Below are 21,447 nucleotides of genomic sequence, written 5' to 3'. Positions count from 1 at the left end.
TATTTCGAATTAATTCTTACTTTACGGCCAGAGCTAAATTTATACAATATAAGAATTAAATACTCAACTTTCCAGAGGCAGAAGAAGCTGGAGATTGCATGATAAATCCTATAACGAGAGAGCACTGGGAAAAACCACCAAGCTGAAGCGCTACAGAAAAAGGAATAATGATGACTGACGATTATGGCGCCATCTGAGTACTCAAACAGTAAGGAGGAAGGAGAATTTTATAACGGCTCCCCTTTTATTTTGCCACTTTTCCCCTCGAAGCGTAAACGCTATGCGGGGTGCAGATTGCTATGTGGTGTGTCAAGAATACGTCCCCTGATATTATGCGATATCCTAAAATGACAAATTCGTATATAATTTGTATTTTTCCTAACTATACAAACCTTAGCTATTTAATAGGGGTATTACTTTCGGCGTAGCTGAAACGACGAGACATTAGAATTTTAACAAGGGTTTACTATCCCATCGCTAGTTAGCGGGGGTAGGGGAGGGTAGCTTGCTACCCCCCCCCCCCCTTCCCATACACCAGTGCTTGAGCTCACTTTGCTTGGAGGTAGGACTTCAAGGGGGATAGGGCTGGTGGGCAAGTTTGATTAAATAGCTAAGGTTTGTATAGTTAGGAAAAATACAAATTACTGTATCTACAAATTTGTCATTTGTTCCGTAACTGACATACAAACCACACTACAGTGATACCTCTACATACGATCTTAATTTGTTCCAGAAACTGCTTCATATGTAAAAACGATCGTATGTTGGAGCAAGTATTCCCATAAGAATACACAGTAATTTGTTTAATTCGTTCCTCAGCCTAAAAACCCATAACAACCCTTTAATAAATTTCTACACATAATTACACATAACATTAATACAATACAGTACAGTATAATAATTATCTAAAAAAAGAATAATAATAAAGAAATAATAAATAAAAAAGGGGTTTTTATGTAACACTTTACCTTAGCGACCGGCCAGCGCAGGTGTAGGAACTGCTACGCAGGAGGAGATGGAAGATCAGCGAGGAGGTAGGGACGGCGACTTTGTACGATAATGTGTACGATAACTTACACTAACTTACACTACGTGGACTTTAACTTAACTTGGCTTATTTTATTTTTCCATTTTTATAATTTTATATTTTTTTTTTACATTTTTTTTTCTTTTCTTATTTTTAATTTTCATCACTTTCACTCGATTCGGTCTTCCTTTTCTTTGCTTCACTTTCTTTCTTTTCATCATGATCACTAGACCGTTTTAGAGATTTTTAAAGAAACCATCGAGTGAAAGTTGCTTGGTACGGCTTTTGAGGATTTTTCTGAAATAAGTTAAGCAAACATCATCGAACTGCGTAACAACACGGCAAACCTGAAGTTTCTGTGGGTGATGCTTGTCGATGAAATCAACCACGTGTTGATCATATGCCAACATCTGTTTTATTTCCGCCGTACCTAAGATTTGGCCAACCTCCTCGGTCTCCTCTGACTCACTCAACTGCGCTTGGAACTCATCATGCTGCATGGCTTGCAGCTCCTTGAGTTCCTTGGTGGGGAGCTCTTTGTGATGCTCATCGATGAGTTCGGTGATGTCATCTTCATCCATTTCCAGACCCATGGACTTGCCAAGGGATACAATCTCTTTGACGTCTTCCTCGGCGGCAACCACAGGTTCATTCTCGGGGCCAAAACCTTCGAAATCTCTGGGAGCAACAGCATGAGGCCAAAGCTTCTTCCAAGCAGAATTCAGGGTCCGACCAGTTACTCCCTCCCAAGCCTGATCTATGATCTTTAAGCAGTGCACGATATTAAAGGGGCTCCTCCAAAATTCATGCAAAGTTAAGTTGGTGCTTTGCGTGACATTAAAGCACTGCTTAAATAAGTGCTTGGTGTACAGCTTCTTAAAATTAGAGATGACTTGCTGGTTCATGGGCTGGAGGATAGGGGTGGTATTCAGTGGAAGATACAACACTTTGATGAATTTGTATTCGTCGATGATATCATCTTCGAGTCCAGGGGGGGTGAGCGGGTGCATTGTCCAAACAAAGCAAGCACTTCAAAGGCAAATTCCTCTCCCGAAGGTACTTCTTGACAGCAAGGCCGAAAACTACGTTTACCCATTCCGCAAAGATATGCCTAGTAACCCAAGCCTTAGAATTAGAACGCCATAGAACATGTAGCAGGTCTTTATTAATTCTATGTGCTTTAAATACCCTAGGGTTTTCGGAATGGTAAACTAATAAAGACTTAATTTTGCAGTCCCCGCTGGCGTTGGCACAAAGCGCAAGAGTCAACCGATCCTTCATTGGCTTATGTCCAGGCATTTTCTTCTCTTCGGCGGTAATGTACGTTCAACTAGGCATCTTTTTCCAAAACAGACCGGTTTCATCACAGTTGAACACCTGCTGCTCTACGTAGCCTTCCTCCGCCACGATGCTTTCGAACTTTTTAACAAAGTCTTTAGCATCCTTGGTGTCCGAACTCGAAGCTTCTCCATGCCGAACAACTGAATGAATCCCGGTCCGTTTCCTAAATTTCTCGAACCAACCTCGAGATCCCTTGAATTCCTCCGTCATAGGATCAGCTGAACTCTCCGCCGCGTCACCCCCAGAGCCCGCCCCCTTCAAGTCACTGTAGATAGCGCTGGCCTTCTCACAAATGATTGTTTCAGTGATCGTATCGCCAACAATCTCCTTGTCCTTGATCCAAATTAACAAAACGCATTCCATCTCTTCAAGGGTAGGGCTACGACGTTTGGTAATAATCGTGATCCCCTTCGAAGGTTTCACTGCTTTAATGGCTGCCTTCTGTTTTATGATTGTCGAGATCGTAGACATATTCCGGCCATATTGTTTAGCCAGATTGCTAACACGTACACCTCGCTCATGCTTTTCTGTTATTTCTTGCTTTAGTTCTAATGGAAGCATTGACTTCTTCCTTTTCTCACCACTACTACTACTTCCTGAACCGAAACTAAGCTTTTTAGGACCCATGATTACGAAACAGAAAACAACACATGAAAAAGGAAGATAAAAAACACTGTTAATAACTGAGCGAATAGAGAACAACCACACGATGCGCACGAGATAAGAGGACTGATCAAGGTGACGCTCGATTGGCATCCCTCCGAGGTGCTGCCGTCTAGCGGCGTCAACAACAAACCACGGTTGACGCTTTCGAGAAAATTCCACGCGTACGAGTACTGTTTACTTCGTATGTTGGAGGAACACTTCGGGTGTCGAGACAGAAATTTGGTCGAATCTTACTTCGGATGTTGGAAAATTCGTATGTTAGGACATTTGTATGTAGAGGTTACACTGTATTTAATAGGAAAGGTCTACGTCCCACCCAGTACTGGCTTTTTGGCTTTGCCCGGGGGCTCATTATTTGAGTGTGTCAGCACTCAAAAATAAGGAGTCCCTGCACCTCGCTAGAACCTTGCTACGCAAGGACTGCGGACTACGCAAGCTGTGTGTGAAGGTATAATGAAGTGTGACTCATCCTAGGAAGTTGACCTGAAGTTCTTTAGATAGAAACTTTAGGCTAGGACTCTCCCAATACCACCTCGTCAGGGTATGGGGACGTGAGAGTATTAGCTTAATACTAGAAACACAAGGAAACATGGTTTACCTGCAGTGGTTTGAGGTCAGCTATACAGGGAACCAAGGATGCTGCTGTCCCCAAGAGAGAGGAAGATGAAGAAAAGAATAAGGGCCAGACAAACCTTTTCATTCATGCAGACTAAAACCGGGTAACAATGCCCTCAACCTTCTGCTACTTGTCCAATAAGGAGCTTGAGGTTTTAAACCAGCTGTTGTGCAGCCACCACAGGACCGATAGAGAATGTATCGAGCCTCCTTGCAGGTAGTGGGCTGTGAAGGTCGTCTGATGCTTCCACACCCCAGCTTGAAGAACCTGCGTCACTGAGAAATTCTTTTTGAAGGCCAGAGACATAGCTACGCCCCTGACATCATGTGCTCTAGGACGACGTGACGGAGGAGGGTCTGAATTCAGGGAGAGATGAATCACCCTGCGAATCCATGCCGAGATGGTGTTCTTGGTGACCCTCCTCTTAGTCCTCCCTGTGCTAACAAATAACGCTGGCACCTGAGGACGGACTGCAGCCGTTCTTTGGAGATATAGCCTCAAACTCCTTACTGGGCATAGTAGGAGATGGTCTGGGTCATCTGTTACAGAACGGAGACTAGAAATCTAGAAGGAGTCGAACCAAGGATCCGCTACTTCCGGATTCTGAGTCTTAACAATAAACTCAGGGACGAATCTGAACGTTACCTCCCCCCATCCCCTTGAATGGGCGATGTCATACGAGAGACCATGAAATTCGCTAACACGCTTGGCCGAAGCCAAAGCTATTAGGAACACCGTCTTCCAAGTGAGGTGGCGGTCTGAAGCCTGGCGTAATGGTTCATAGGGAGGTCTCTTAAGAGACCTGAGAACTCGAACCACGTTCCATGCAGGAGGTCTCACTTCCGACTGAGGGCAGGTAAGTTCATAACTTCGTATGAGTAGGGAAAGTTCCAGCGAAGAAGAAATGTCCATTCCTTTGAGCCTGAAGGCTAGACTTAAGGCTGAGCGATAGCCTTTCACCGCCGAGACTGAAAGGCGCATTTCTTCCCGTAAATACACGAGGAACTCCGCTATTATTGGAATAGTGGCATCGAGTGGAGAGATACCCCTTCCACGACAACAACCACAGAAGACTTTCCACTTTGCCTGGTAGAATGCTGCGGATGACTTTCGCAGATGTCCTGACATCCTGATCGCAACTTGTTGCGAAAATCCTCTCTCAGCGAGGAGATGCTGGATAGTCTCCAGGCGTGAAGTCGTAGCGAAGCTACGGCTTTGTGGAAGATGTTGGCATGTGGTTGTCTAAGTAGATCGTGTCGTGGAAGGAGTTCTCTCGGTAGTTCCGTTAGGAGTTGCAGAAGGTCCAGAAACCATTCCGTGTGATGCTATAGCAGAGCTATGAAGGTCATTGAAAGATTGACCGATTGAGGCGTAAACGTCAATGTTGTCCCACTGTTGTTGGAAGGCATCTTGCCCGAGGGCCTTGGGATCCGGGACTGGGGAGCAGTACAGCGGAAGCTTGAAGTTCAGAGCTGTTGCGAACAGATCCACAGTCGGGGAACTCCACAAAGTCAGGACTTTGTTGGCTACTAGGTGATCCAAAGACCACTCGGTACTCACTATCTGAGACGCTCTGCTCAGATTGTCGGCGAGCACATTCCTCTTGCCTGGAATAAAACATGCCGATAGTGGAATCGAGTGGACTTCGGTCCATCTCAGTATCTCTACTGCAAGATGGGATAGCTGCTTCAAAAAGGTACCTCCTTGTTTGTTGATGTAAGCCACTACTGTGGTGTTATCGCTCATCACCACCACAGAGTGACCCGCCAGGTATTGTTGGAACTGTTGAAGGGCCAAAAAGACAGCCTTCATCTCTAGAAGATTTATATGGAGGCACTTTTCTGATTCTGACCACAGGCCTGAGGTTGTGGGGTGCAGTATGTGGGCCCCCCACCCTTTCTATGAGGCGTCCGAAAACAGCATCAAATCCGGGGGGAGGACGAGAAGATCCACTCCTCTTCGTAGGTTCTCGTCTGTCACACACCACTGGAGGTCCGTCCGTTCCGCAGGTCCCATAGTGATCATGACGTCCGGGGAATCGTAGCCTTGATTCCACCGGGACTTGAGTCCCCACTGGAGGGATCTCATCCTGAGGTGACCGTTGGGAACTAGACAAGCCAAAGATGAGAGGTGACCGAGGAGACGTAACCACGATTGGGCTGGAAGTTCTTCTCGTCTGAGAAAAGGGCTTGCGACCTTCCTCAGTCTTGCTATCTTGTCGTCTGATGGGAAGGCTTTGTGAAGATTAGAGTCTAAAATCATGCCTAGGTATACCAGTCCTTGAGTGGGAAGCAGAGAGGACTTCTCAAGATTTACCATGATCCCCAGATCCTGGCAAAGTCCCAGAAGTTTGTCTCGATGTTGAAGAAGGGATGACACCGAGTCTGCTAGGATCAGCCAGTCGTCCAGATAACGGAGAAGACGGATGCCGATCCTGTGTGCCCACGGAGATATTAGGGTGAACACTCTGGTGAAAACCTGTGGTGCTGTGGAGAGACCGAAACAGCACCTTGAACTGGTACTCCTTGTTGTCTAGGCTGAATCTTAAGTACTTCCTTGAAGATGGATGGACTGGGATCTGGAAGTACGCGTCCTTTAGATCCAGTGTACACATGAAGTCTTGAGGTCTCACTGCTAGTCTGACCGTGTCTGCGGTCTCCATGCTGACCGGAGTTTGTTTGACAAACACGTTCAGAGCCGAGAGGTCGATGACTGGTCTCCAGCCTCCAGATGCCTTCTTTACAAGAAAGCGTCGACTGAAGAAGCCTAGGGACCCGTCGAAGACTCTTGGAGAGCACCCTTCTTCAACAGGGTCTGGACTTCTGCCCGAAGGGCTTGCCCCCTTGCTGATCCCATGGCAAGGGAGCTCGATGACACTGGATTCGTCATCCGTCAGGGGAGGTAGAGATGTGAACGGGACGCGATATTCCTGACTGATTACGGAAATCGTCCAGGAATCGTCCCCGAGTTGCTGCCACCTGTCTGCGCAACTTTGTAGGCATCCCCCCACTGGTGGACATGCAGGGGGACTGCCAATCTTAGCATTTACGGCCTCGGCTGCTCCCTCTAGGATTTTTACTTCCCCTGGAGGACTTTTTGTCTTTCCTGTCCTTGACAGAAAAGGGCTTAGACACCACTGTCTTCGCTGCCGTTGTCAGTTTCGTGGTCTTGGTAGGACGGAACTGCTGGGGTGCTGGAGGCTTATAGGGCTTGGATGTCAAAGCCCTATGCAGGAGGGAGTCTTGGTGGGACTTCCTCCACCTCTCAGCAGCATGTTCCACGTCTTTAGGCTCAAACAGATTCGTTCCTTCCAAGGAAGAATGCCTGAGCCTGTTTATCCCGGTGCTAGGGACCTTCTGATGGAACCTCTCAGCCACCGCATCCCGACGTTTCAGGATGGTGTTCGCCCACAAGTTCGAGACTTGGTGGGCCAGAAACTCGATCGTGCGAGTGCCTGAGATGAGGAACGTCTCCATAGCTTTCCTGGTACGTTCTTTGGAGAAATCCTCAGAGCGTATCAGGATACCTAAAGTCCCTAACCAGATATCCAGCCACGAATTGGCTTGCATAGCACACTTCGCAACCTTCTCCTGGTTAAGGATCTCAGTTGCTGAGAATGAAACCTGCCAGTTGGAGTCTCTCTCAAGAGGGACTCCCCTGGTAAGCTCTTCCAAAGAATGGTGAAGAGGAAGAGCTAAACAAGGCTCCTCCAAGATCTCGAAGTACCTCCTCTGCTGTATGCGAGGTGGTGGGAGAAGCTTGTTGCTGGCACTGGAACGGTTGGAGGAGGCTAACTCAGGAGCTGGACCGCGATCTTGTCCCTGGTACTCGTAACCACCTGAGACCAGGGCAGAGCCGCACTGGCCTTAGAAGGTTTTTGAGTTCCAAATACTCTGTCCAAGACCGTGTCTTTGCCCTCTCGAGGGGGAATCTCTGGGTCGGCAAACCCATTGAGAGTCCTCATAAGAGTCAGAACCTGCCAAAATGCATGTTTTGACTTTTGTAGTTCTCCTCCGGATGTCGGACTTGCAGCGAAGTCTCCTGTCCCCAAAGGCTCTTCTTGGGGAGAATCGCGGACGTTCTCCGAGTGACTAGCTGGCTCCGTCATAAGTCCCGTCGAGGATTTTGGGACAGTCTTCGAGTCCTTCAACTCCTTCCTGGGAAGGATGCAGGACTCTAACAAAGATGGAGGCAAGTTCTTCTCTGCCCCTACCTGGGTAGACTTTTCAACGCGAGGTGGGGTTTCCCTCATTGGTGCGATGGGGGAACGTCTCACCTCACGTGACTCCCCTGAGGACAGGAAATCCTCGTCCGACAGAGGGAGAAAGTCTGGGGGGGGGGAACCTGCCGCGAGGGCTTACAAGGAGACAGCTCCGAAACTCCTCTTTTTCTCTTCAGAGGGGTAGACGCAGCCAAGGATTTGTTGCCCAATTCAGAGAGAACAGGCTTGAAAGCCTGTATAACTGCTCTGATTAGTGTCCCGAACCATGGCTGTTGGCTGACAGCTACGCTGTCAGACACTTCCTCTGGAGGGACAGGGATCGACAGATCCCTGTGATGAGTTTTCCATAGGGGGGTTCGCCTGAAAAGAAGAAGTGTTCCTGGACCTTTCTGGAAGTTTCCCCTCCACCACCGAGCACGCTGTTCTGCGCGGCGTATAACTGCTGGAGAGGACGGGCGTGAGTGTTCCTGGACCTTTCTGGAAGTTTCCCCTCCACCACCGAGCATGCTGTTCTGCGCGGCGTATAACTGCTGGAGAGGACGGGCGTGGGCGCGCAGGGCGCGCGCGCGTATCCTCATGGGCTAGAGCAGGTGAACGCGCGTGATTGCGCGCTGGTGAGGGATGGCGCACTGGAGACTGCAGGTGGCGCGTTGGCGAGCACTGGTGTGTAGACGAAGTCCTTGACTTCCCTACAGCTCCCAGATCTGAAGATTGTGGGCGCGCAGGATAGATGAATGTAAGTGGGCACTGGCGCGCGGGAGGGCGCTGTCGCGTAGGAGATCGCTGGCGCACAGGAGAGCGCTGGCGCGTTGGCGAGAGCTGACGCGTAGGAGAGCGCTGACGCGCAGGGGGTTGCTGGCGTGTTGGTGAGTGCTGGCGCGCAGGAGAGCGCTGGCGTGTTGGTGAGTGCTGACGCGCAGGGGTTGCTGGCGCGCAGGAGGTTGATGGCGCGCAGTGGCGTGCTGGCGCACCACCTCAGGCAAAGCCCTTGCGCACAGGAGACCGTTGGCGCGCATGACCATCATGGCGCGTAAGGGACGTATGCGCGCTATGGCGTGTACGCCCTTGTTGCCCCGTAATAGGGAATGGTGCCTGACTAGCATGATAGTCAGGATTCGTTGGCGCGTAAAGTGCATAAGCTGCCAGGAACGGCGATGACAGGTCAGCAGGTCTGTCGGGTGGAAGATCGGCATGCCCTTTGAAAGGATGACCATCCACCAAAAGGGATCGCGAATGATCCGCTGAGAGGTCCAGGACCATAGCAGGAACAGTCGGTGAACGCTAACGAGGCTCCTCTGCAGCGGACTGCAACAACGATGATGAACCGAAGAGGTGCCTCCTCACCGCTTTATAAGGTGAAGGAAGGCCTCTCCGGCGAAGAGGAAGGCGAGCCTTGCGACGGATGCGCCCTCTGGGGGCCGTAGGATCAGCAAGCTGACCTTCTGCAGTTCTCCGAAGAGGAGTCTCTGTAAGTGAACTCCCCCGAGGGGGAGAATCACCGGCAGGAGAGACTGTTGGACTTAGTTCCTCCCTCGTAGGTTGAGCAGGAATGGGAGAAACTAAGCCTTCAGCTACTGAGGGATGTGAAGAGGCAGAAATATTAGGAGATACCGCATTGGATACCTCTGACACCACAATGTCGACAATAGACAGAGGATCAACCTCTGCCAAAGTCGGCGATTGCTTGACAGCGGCACCAAATCGGATGATGTCAAGTAGAGCTTCCTTGGAGGGCGAACCCTCGAGCCCCAAGGAAGATCAAAGCTGAAACAAATTAGTTAATGATATATCCTCCCCCCGGGGGAGAGGTGGAGCTGCCTCGCTAGGGGAGGCAACACCATCTCTCGAACCCCGAGTTTGGGAAACAGAACCACGGTCTATGCTACCACTCGAAGGTTTTTCGAAAGGGACTGATCGAGCAGGAGCTTCGGAGGAGGTTTTTGCAATGGAAGAAGAGTCCTTGGGATTATCTCCTTTCAAAGAAAACTTCGAAGGAGAAATATCCCGCCTGGACTTCTTCTTACGTCGCCAAGAAAACCTCTCCCACTGGGAGGTAGACCACTCCCTACACTCACCACACTTATTACCACTATCAAACTGTTGGCCTCTAAAGTAAGGGCAAAGGGTGTGAGGGTCTGTCCCTACCGCCGCCATGAATGTTCTGCAGGGGCGGTCGGGTAATCCAGGACAGGTGCGCATAATCGCAGAGGCCAACTTCACACTCAAACCTGTCAAAGAAAAAGCAAAAAAGCATTAAAGGCTGCCAAGAGCGAGGCGAGGATTAGAGAGGACACATCCGTCTACCATCCGAGCCGAGAGCAACGTGAGCTCAAGCACAGGTGTGGGTGTGTGTGGGGGGGGGGGGGGGTAGCAAGCTACCCTACCCTACCCCGCTAACTAGCGATGGGGTAGTAAACCCTCGTTAAAATTCTAATGGGTCGTCATTTCAGCTATGCCGAAAGTAATACCCCTATTAAATAGCGTGGTTTGTATGTCAGTTACGGAACAAAGGAAACTTTAAAGGATATTCGCACCAGGAGTTAGAATTCTGGAGACCTTAAGTTAAATTCTCTGGGAATATCACTGTAGTCAAATATACCCTAGGAAGCTACTTAAAGGAACCTTCCATCAGGATGACATGGCCTGAGCCCAAAAATAAAATTTGAGGTTTCATAAGAGCATTCATTTTAGTGAGTGTAAAGACATAAGGATCCAGACTACTAACTCAGCCTTCTGACTCGCACACTATATATCTAGAGACTGACGAAGACTGTGGGAAAAAAAGGATATACTGTAGCAGCAGAAGGTTCTCAAGTAACTACGAATCTGAGGCTCTGCAAGAGGATTTCGACTGTAAGGGGCAGTAAACATTCAGAACTCTTATTGAATGCAACACTACTACCACTAGACTTGACTTGAGAAGTCATGTTAGGGTTAGCAACAAGGCAGGTAAGAATAAACTTACTACCTAAAAAAAAAGCCAACTGACCTTCTGCTATTAACAAATGAAGTTAAGAGCTTTAGAAGATCATTCATATCAAAACTTGGCTGGTTAAGAGCAGTGTATTAGATTATAGTGCAGGCATATCATTTAGTCATCATCCCCACTAAAACCAACAGCCTAGTCTTCTCCAGATTATCCCCTGAACTAAAAGCAAGTTTCCTTAGCACAAAGCTCAGCAACCATTGAAAAATGCTTTTCCAAGGTACAACGAGGCTTTTGCACTCCTTACAATGGCTATCTAAATCACAATACTGTCAGTGGCATGAGACACAAAAAAGAGAAAACAAATTCAGTGAGATCTTTAAATGAACGAAAACAATTAAATCTCTAACAATCTGAAGGACTTCAATATTAAAGATGGTTGTCAAACTAATGCAACAAAGAGACTGAAATAACAAAGAGCCTCTCGTGATTCACTACTTTGCTTTTATCACTAACCAATAGTGTCTCATTACTTTATTACAGGAAAAATAAAAAAGAATTAGGAAATTTTCTAATTTTTGGGGTACATGTCAATAAATAAATCTTCTAGTGAAGAAGCAATGCCCAAAATTTTTCAAGTAGTTTGTATTTTTAGTAGCTAAGAAAAATAAATATTTTCAAAATTTGTGAATTATTCCTACGAGACACAAACCATTATCCTCTAGTAGGGACACTAACGGCTTGGTTTATTGGAAGCCCCCCCCCCCTTAAATGGATCATTCTTTTTCTCCCCTGGAAGTGACCAACTTCCTGGTCCAGTACAGGAGTAAAGCAGTCACTCCGGCAACCTCCTAACTTTCTTTCATAAGAATGAGAAGACTGATACAACCTAGACTGTACATGGAGTTATGTAGTCGGTCAAATGAAGAGGGGCTTGCCCCCTGAAGGGGAATCAGTTTGGAATAAAATACCTTGAAGACTATCAGTGGGTTGGTATAAATTCCACCATCCTCCCCCTCATTTAGGGAGGATGAAGGAGATACTTCTTAAGTGATAAAGAATGCAGCTTTGAAGTGTAACTTAGCATCAGGTCCAATCCAGCACATAACGTTTCAACTGATTTGTCGCCAAAAGGGAGAACAGATAAGTGACGGCGATGAGCCAGTCACTCTACAAATCATTCCAGACTTACATCTACAAATTACCAAAGATGAGATGCTTACTGTCCTATGTGGGAGCTGGGCTGATTTACACAACAGGACAGGTGAAGACTTCCAGCTTCCAATGGGGTGTGTTGAAAACTGGTGGTATTCCACACCATTAAAACATGAAAAGCCCTCAGATGCAGATCCATGGGCTCCTTGCTCATAATGCATACTCCCCAGGGACCGAAACAGGGGGGTATGCCCAGGGGCAGTGGCATCACACGCACCCACTGAGAATGCCGAAGCAGCAAAAGACCTCTTCGGTGTCTTTTGAGGCGTTGCTAAGACAGACACCGACAAAGGCTTAGCTTGCTTCTTTCCCTTCAGGCCAAGAGCTTTACTCAGAAAATGAGAATGATTGTGAAGAACCATGCCTCTACAAGAACCACAGAGGAAGTGTGGATTTACTAGATGCAACATCCACCCTTTCCCCAGAAAATATGAAACTTGCTTAACTCTCATTCCAATCCAACCACCAGCATTCACTTCCTGCAAAAGAAAAAGAAAATAAAATGTTCGATTACGATCTGACAGTACATCCGTACCAGTCAGCGGGCGAAACTAAATTGAAAGCTTTCAGACTGGTGCCCCTAGGGGGGCAGAGCTTCTCACCCACACCCTCCACCACTAGTTTCACTACTCTTTAAACAATTCTAAGGACCATATACAGCTAACACAGAAACATCGTCCTTAATAAAGGAGAATGGTTTGTATGTAGTGTAGGAACAAATAAAAATCAGGGGAGGTTCATAGAAATAATCAACAATCAACAGACTTACAAATTACCTATTATCACAGTCATATCTTGAATAAGAAACTGCTTTACAGTTTGAAGACCAATCCCTCTACCGCCGCCTGTAACAATTGCTACACGCCCATTCTGTGGACCGACACCTTTAAAGATAGCAATAAAATTATGTAAAAAGATGTAAAACTTAAAAACTCTTAATGCACAATAATTTTTCTGTTACATACTAAATAAAAAATTCACAAAAATGATTTGTTACATGAGAAGTGTCACTTATTATAAAGAAAAACTTTACTTCCTTTTATTTAGGGGACATAAATACATTACAGTATATTGAACTTTGTGTGCCATTGCAATTTACACAACATAATTTATAAAGTAAATTTATCATTTTAATACTTCTCCCTGAGTTTCACATTAGTTCTAGTATCGTAGCTGTATGTATCTAATAAAAAATATAACAAATTTCCATTTTTAATATTGTACCCAGGGTTACCCTTTTGGCATACACATACAGAGTATGCTCTACTCCCCAGATTACAGTATACTTTGATGATTCTAAATAAAGGCATCTTCATGAAAATAGATTCATAGAAAATCCTAAAAAAGGGGGTGAGTGAGGGAGGGCTATGAAATGATCATTTTGGTGAAGTTTACCTGAAAATCACCAGGCTAGCTACGAAGTGAGGGCTTCTCAAAATGACAAATTCGTAGATAATTTGTATTTTTCCTAACTATACAAACCTTAGCTATTTAATAGGGGTATTACTTTCGGCATAGCTGAAATGAAGAGCCATTAAAATTTAACAAGGGTTTACTACCCCCCCCCCTAGTTAGCGGGGGTAGGGTAGGGTAGCCTGCTACCCGACCCCCCCTCACACACACACCTGTGCTTGAGCTCACTTTGCTTGGAGGTAGGACATCAAGGGGGATAGGGCTGGCGGGCAAGTTTGATTAAATAGCTAAGGTTTGTATAGTTAGGAAAAACACAAATTATCTACGAATTTGTCATTTGTTCCGTAACTGAAATACAAACCACGCTATCTAATAAGGGTGACTCACCCATTAGGAAGGGCAGACGTCCCAGCCAGTACTGGCTTTTGGCTTTGCCCGGGGACTCGTTATTTGAGTGTGTCAGCACCCACGAAATAAGGAGTCCCTGCACCTGGCTAGAACCTTGCTACGCAAGGACTGCGGCCTATGCAAGGACTGCAGCCTACGCAAGGACTGCAGCCTACGCAAGCTGTGTGTGAAGGTATAATGAAGTGCGACTCGTCCTAGGAAGTTGATCTGAAGTTCTTTAGATGGAAACTTGTAGACTAGGACTTTCCCAATACCACCTTGTCAGGGTATGGGGACGTGAGAGTATTAACTTAATACTAGGAACACAAGGGAACATGGTTTACCTGCAGTGGTTTGAGGTCAGCTATGCAGAGAACCCAGGATGCTGCTTTCCCCAAGAGAGGGGATGATGAAGAAAAGAATAAGGGACAGTCAAACCTTTTCATTCATGCAGACTAAAACCGGGTAACAATGCCCTCAACCTTACGCTACTTGTCTAATAAGGAGCTTGAGGTTTTAAACCAGCTGTTGTGCAGCCACCACAGGACCGATAGAGAACGTATTGAGCCTCCTGTGGGTCACGTCTTGCAGGTAGTGGGCTGTGAAGGTTGTCTGACGCTTCCACACCCCAGCTTGAAGAACCTGCGTCACTGAAAAATTTCTTTTGAAGGCCAGGGACGTAGCTATGCCCTTGACATCATGTGCTCTAGGGCGACGTGACGGAGGAGGATCTGGATTCAAGGTCAGATGAATCACCCTACGAATCCATGCTGAGATGGTGTTCTTGGTGACCCTCCTCTTAGTCCTCCCTGTGCTGAAGAATAATGCTGGCACATGAGGACGGACTGCAGCTGTTCTTTTAAGATATAGCCTTAAACTCCTTACTGGGCATAGTAAGAGGTGGTCTGGGTCATCTGTTACAGAACGAAGACTAGAAATCTGGAAGGAGTCGAACCGAGGATCCGCTACTCCCGGATTCTGAGTCTTAGCAATAAACTCAGGGACGAAGCTGAACGTTACCTCCCCCCATCCCCTTGAATGGGCGATGTCATACGAGAGACCATGAAGTTCGCTAACACGCTTGGCGGAAGCCAAAGCAAGTAGGAACACTGTCTTCCAGGTTAGATGGCGATCTGATGCCTGGCGTAATGGCTCATAGGGAGGTCTCTTAAGAGACCTGAGAACTCGAACCACGTTCCATGGAGGTGGTCTCACTTCCGACTGAGGGCAGGTAAGTTCATAACTACGTATGAGTAGAAAAAGTTCCAGTGATGAAGATATGTCCATTCCTTTCAACCTGAAGGCTAGACTTAAGGCTGAGCGATAGCCTTTAACTGCCGAGACTGAAAGGCGCATTTCTTCTTACAAATACACGAGGAACTCCGCTATTGTTGGAATAGTGGCATTGAGTGGAGAGATACCCCTTCCACGACACCATCCACAGAAGACTTTCCACTTTGCCTGGTAGACTGCTGCAGATGACTTTCGCAGATGTCCAGACATCCTGACAGCAACTTGCTGCAAAAATCCTCTCTCAGCAAGGAGATGCTGGATAGTCTCCAGGCGTGAAGTCGTAGTGAAGCTACGGCTTTGTGGAAGATGTTGGCATGTGGTTGTCTCAGCAGCTTGTGCCGTGGAGTGAGTTCTCTCGATAGCTCCGTTAGGAGTTGCAGAAGGTCCGGAAACCATTCCGTGTGATGCCATAGCGGAGCTATGAGGGTCATTGAGAGATTGACCGATGTTCTGGTCTTGTTGAGCACCCTCCTCATCAGACAGAACGGGGGGAAAGGCGTAAACGTCGATGTTGTTCCACCGTTGTTGGAAAGCAACTTGCTAGAGAGCCTTGGGCTCCGGGACTGGGGAGCAGTACAGCGGAAGCTTGAAGTTCAATGCTGTTGTAAACAGATCCACAGTCGGAGAACCCCACAAAGTCAGGACTTTGCTGGCTACTAGATGATCCAAAGACCACTCGGTACTCACTATCTGAGACGCTCTGCTCAGATTGTCGGTGAGCACATTCCTTTTACCTGGAATGAGGCGTGCCGATAGTGGAATCGAGTGGGCTTCGGCCCATCTCTGTATCTCTACTGCAAGATGGGATAGCTGCTTCAAAAAGGTACCTCCTTGTTTGTTGATGTAAGCCACTACTGTGGTGTTGTCGCTCAAAACCACCACAGAGTGACCCGCCAAGTATTGTTGGAACTGTTGAAGGGCCAAAAAGACAGCCTTCATCTCTAGGAGATTTATATGGAGGTACTTTTCTGATTCTGACCACAGGCCTGAGGTCGTGTGGTGCAGTACGTGGGCCCCCCACCCTTTCTTTGAAGCGTCCGAAAACAGCATCAAATCCGGGGGGAGGACAAGAAGATCCACTCCTCTTCGTAGGTTCTCGTCTGTCACCCACCACTGGAGGTCCGTCCGTCCCGCAGGTCCCATAGGGATCAGGGTGTCCGGGGAATCGTAGCCTTGATTCCACCAGGACTTGAGTCCCCACTGGAGGGATCTCATCCTGAGGCGACCGTTGGGAACTAGACGAGCCAATGATGAAAGGTGACCGAGGAGACGTAACCACAATTGGGCTGGAAGTTCTTCTCGTCTTGAGAAAAGGGCTTGTGACCTTCCTCAGCCTTGCTATCCTGTCGTCTGATGGGAAGGCTTTGTGGAAATTGGTGTCTATAATCATGCCTAGATATACCAGTCTTTGAGTGGGAAGCAGAAAGGACTTCTCAAGATTTACCATGGTCCCCAGATCCTGGCAAAGTCTCAGAAGTTTGTCTCGGTGTTGAAGAAGGGATGACACCGAGTCTGCTAGGATCAACCAGTCGTCCAGATAACGGAGGAGACGGATGCTGATCCTGTGTGCCCACGAAGATAATAGGGTGAACACTCAGGTAAAAACCTGTGGTGCTGTGGAGAGACCGAAACACAGCACCTTGAACTAGTACTCTTTGTTGTCTAGGCTGAATCTTAAGTATTTCCTTGAAGACGGATGGACTGGAATCTGGAAGTAGCCGTCCTTTAGATCCAGTGTACACATGAAGTCTTGTGGTCTCACTGCTAGTCTGACCGTGTCTGCCGTCTCCATGCTGAATGGAGTTTGCTTGACAAAATTGTTCAGGGCTGAGAGGTCGATGACTGGTCTCCAGCCTCCAGACGTCTTCTTTACAAGAGTCGACTGAAGAAGCCTGGAGACCCGTTGAGGACCTCTTGGAGAGCGCCCTTCTTCAACAGGGTCTGGACTTCTGCCCGAAGGGCTTGCCCCCTTGCTGATCCCATGGCAAGGGAGCTCAATGACACTGGATTCGTCGTCAGGGAAGGTAGAGATGTTGTGAACAGGACGCGATATCCCTGACTGATTACGGAAATCGTCCAGGAATCGGCCCCGAGTTGCTGCCACCTGTCTGCGCAACTTTGTAGGCATCCCCCCACTGGTGGACATGCAGGGGGACTGCCAATCCTAGTGTTTGCGGCCTCGGCTGCTCCCTCTAGGATACTTACCTCCTCGGGACGACTTTTTGCCTTTCCTATCCTTGACAGGAAAGGGCTTAGACACCACTGTCTTCGCTTTTGCCGTTGGTTTCGTAGTCTTGGTCGGACGGGACTGCTGGGGTGCTGGAGGCTTGTAGGGCTTAGATGTCAAAGCCCTATGCAGGAGGGAGTCTTGGTGGAACTTCCTCCACCTCTCAGCGGCCTATTCCACACCCTTAGGCTCAACCAAGTTCGTTCCTTCTAAGGATGAATGTCTGAGCCTATTGATCTCGGTGCTAGGGACCTTCTGATGGAACCTCTCAGCCACCGCATCCCGTAGTTTCAGGATGGTGTTTGCCCACAAGTTCGAGACTTGGTGGGCCAGAAACTCAATCGTGCGAGTGCCTGAGAGGAGGAACGTCTCCATAGCTTTCCTGGTACGTTCTTTGGAGAAATCCTCAGAGCGTATCAGGATACCTAAGGTCTCTAACCAGATGTCAAACCACGAAGTGGCCTGCATAGCACACTTCGCAAACTTCTCCTGGTTAATGATCTCGTTTGCCGAGAACGAGACCTGCCGGTTGAAGAGTCTCTGAAGAGGGACTCCCCTGGTAAGCTCTTCTAACGAATGGTGGAGAGGAAGAGCTAACCAAGGCTCCTCCAAGATCTCGAAGTACCTCCTTTCCTGTACGTGAGGAGGTGGGAGAAGCTTGTTGCCGGTACTGGAACAGTTGGAGGAGCACAACTCTCAGAGCTGTACAGCGATCTTGCCCCTGGTACTCTTAACCCCCTGAGACCAGGGCAGAGTCGCACTAGCCTTGGAAGGTTTTTGAGCGCCAAATACGCAGTCGAAGACCGTGTCCTTGCCCTCTCGAGGGGGGATCTCTGGTCGGCAAACCCATTGAGAGCCCTCATTAGTCAGAACTTGCCAAAACGCATGCTCTGACTCTTGTAGTTCTCCTCCTGACGATGGACTTGCAGCGAAGTCTCCTGTCTCCAAAGGCTCTTCTTGGGGAGACTCGCGGACGTCCTCCGAGCGGCTAGTTGGCTCCGTCCTAGGTCTTGTAGAGGACTTAGGTACCGTCTTCGAGTCTTCGATTCCTTCCTGGGAAGGATGATGGACTCCAACATAGATGGTGGCAAATTCTTTCCAGCCCCTACTCGGGAAGACTTCTCAGCGCGAGATGGGGTTTCCCCCATTGGTGCGATGGGGGAACGTCTCACCTCACCTGATTCCCCTGAGGACGGGAAGTACTCGTCCGACAGGGAAGGAGAAATAGTCTGAGGAGGTGAAGGAGCCTGTCTCAAAAATTAATGGCTCGTCATTTCAGCTACGCCGAAAGTAATACCCCTATTAAATAGCGTGGTTTATATTCCAGTTACGAAACAAATCAAGATTTTCTTTTATTCTCAAACAGTATCCAAAGGATAAAGTGTAATGCTCAATGTATTTCTCATAAAAATGAACCTGGGGCGAAAAAGACGAAAGTTCATTTAAAACTAGTTTATTGACAACAATAAATATATAGATCAATCAACATTTATAGAGAGATATAAAATGTGGACAAAAATAAATTGAACCATAAAGATAACAGTAATACGGAAAATACTTGTTTCATCTGAAAAGGAAACATATTACTGCCCCTTGAAAACGAAAATGTTAATAAATTTTCATTAATTTCTGTCATTACTGTCTACTCACACTTGCGTAGAAACGCATGACACATTATGCTTATTTCAACTTTGTACATGGATCAGTCCGTAAGGACACCTTAGTAGCCTTTCACTTAGTATGTTGTACCGTCCAGGGACCACACACACACCCATAAATTAATCGTCCCAATTAATTTCACTGTTCCTTGCAAAACTAGGCAACAGGCTTAAGAACACTACCTGCTGCCACCCCAGACCTCTTCAATTCCTCTACCTGCTTCGCGTAATGCTTAAAAAATATTCTGGATGACTTCCAGCCAGTGTACGAGCGAAGGTGTTCAAAATTCATATTATTGAAAAAGTTCAGGGATGAGGCAATTTTTCTTGGATCATGACCTGTGGGTGTACTGTCCGGATCCACTCTGCGAATAAAGTAGGTGATCTTCACCCTTAGTTGTCTCAGAGACAAATTCGAACCTGAGGTTTCTCCCTTAAAAAGCTGTCCTCCCCTAAAGTCTAAAGTCCTAGGAAGATAGACCTTTAAGCACTCTGTGGAGGGATGTTGCAAAAACAACCCCTACATTCTCAACTTTAGCAAAAGATTCATTCATGCTACTTATCATTCTCCTATCTCTCATTCTCGCATTCGTCATCCTTTCTTTTACATCATCTAAGGAAAAGCCACACACACTATAAGTATCATTCATACTCAGCCATGATTCATCTGTATTAATACATTTATCTTCCATACACACTTGCACATTTAACCTTTATCATACTTATTTCTATTCTCACTTTTACTTATAAAATTTCCCCTTCTTTCATCCTTACTTAAAGTTCTCGTATTCTTCCTTTTCATATAGTCTACTAACACCAACTGTTTACCTTCTAGACCTAATTCCTCATACATACTAGTTTCACACTTGTTCCTTTCCAACCATTTACTCATCCCATTCTCTTGGATATACTCAGGTACCTCCTTCCATTTACGCAATTGATTGTGGTGTGCCCTAATTCTTTCCACACTAACCATCCACACACAACTTACCCAAAACATAACTTAATCCACTCGAACCAACTTCTAACACCTCATATGGGCCTTCAAACTAATCACGCACCTTATTTACATTCCTTCTACTCTTTTCAATTACTTCTTTCATCACTCTCTCACCAACTTTAAAGCTTTCAAACCTCTCATTTGCTTTCCTCCACACATCTCTATCATTCTCCGACCCAACCTCGGTCTTACTATCTTTTCAAAATTTAACACAAACTTACATGGAGACATACCCGTACTCTTATGCACTGTTGCATTATAAGCCCACAACGCTCTACCAACATACAAATCCCAATCATTATCACATGTACTCATCATTTGCAAAATTTCAGTTAATGTTCTTACAGTCCTTTCAGTCAACCCATTCGCACTTGGCATATAAGGAGTCGAATACACTTGTTCAATACCCCATTCTCTTAACATCTGCTCAAACTCCCATTCAACAAACTCAGGGCCATTATCACTTAACATTCTAGTAGGCTTACACACACACATCGGCAACATCACTTGACCAACCATTCTTGCAACAGTCTCACTCCTTTTATTCTTTATAGGCACTGCATACGTAAACTTACTCATGTGACCTACCATAATAATCATTCCCACGTGTCCCCTTGCAGTCACAGGCAATGAAACACAATCAATCACAAACATCTCAAATGGTTCTTTCATACGTAATCTCAAAACAGGCGCATTAGCATGCACTCTCTGATACTTCCCTTTCTGGCAATCTTCACACGTAGTCGCTACATCCTTACATATCTGACTCAACCCAGGTGTAAACAATCTCTCACGCATGCATTCCCACAATTTATTCTTACCCATATGCCCATATCTGTCATGCACTAACATAAACATACTTACAGCTGCATGCATTGGAAACACAGGAATATATATATCTTAATCCATTCCTTTATGTAGAAAATAAACAATATTCTTACACACAATAAGTCTCTCACTAACTTTCTTATACACCTCTAAATCAGAAGGCCATTCTTCTACCTCAATACTATTCAACATACATTCACGTAACCTTTTAATTTCCAAACATTCATCTTGCATTTCTTCCACCTCCTCTTTAGTCAATAGATCATCCTCACTCCTCGTAATATCAACCATGCCAACAAAATTCGCCATAAACACGCTATTATCTTCTATCACGACTACTTCACATCCATTCTTTAGAAGCAAACCACTACCAATATCAACTGATAGATCATGCAATCTTAAAAAATCAATTCCTATCAAAAAACAACTAGGCATCTCATTCTCTCCCATTACAATGAAATTATGTTCCACCTCCATACTTCCCAGTTTTACTTTCAAACGCACTTCTTCCTAAACTAGCAAACTTCCTTTACGTATCCAATGAATTCTCACACTCGTACATTGCCTTTTCACCTCCCAATTGTACCAGTCTATTTCCTTGATAACAGACATATTCACTAATGACACT

The 21,447-nt window shown here is 46.6% G+C and overlaps 1 protein-coding gene across 2 annotated transcripts in view; it reads right to left on the bottom strand.

Moving 5' to 3' along the window:
* The window catches only part of LOC137650425 (dehydrogenase/reductase SDR family member on chromosome X homolog), an 833,317-nt gene that overhangs the window by 60,306 nt on the left and 751,564 nt on the right, over window positions 1-21,447 (bottom strand). For both annotated transcript variants that reach the window (XM_068383662.1, XM_068383667.1), the window contains one exon: window positions 12,790-12,897. In XM_068383662.1, coding sequence (XP_068239763.1) covers window positions 12,790-12,897 — 108 coding nt within the window. The remainder of the gene's footprint in view (window positions 1-12,789; window positions 12,898-21,447) is intronic.

This window comes from Palaemon carinicauda, chromosome 1, assembly GCF_036898095.1.
Source record: "Palaemon carinicauda isolate YSFRI2023 chromosome 1, ASM3689809v2, whole genome shotgun sequence".
Lineage (NCBI taxonomy): Eukaryota > Metazoa > Arthropoda > Malacostraca > Decapoda > Palaemonidae > Palaemon > Palaemon carinicauda.
Note: the sequence above shows the minus strand (reverse complement) of the source record. Positions and strands in the feature narration are given on the sequence as shown.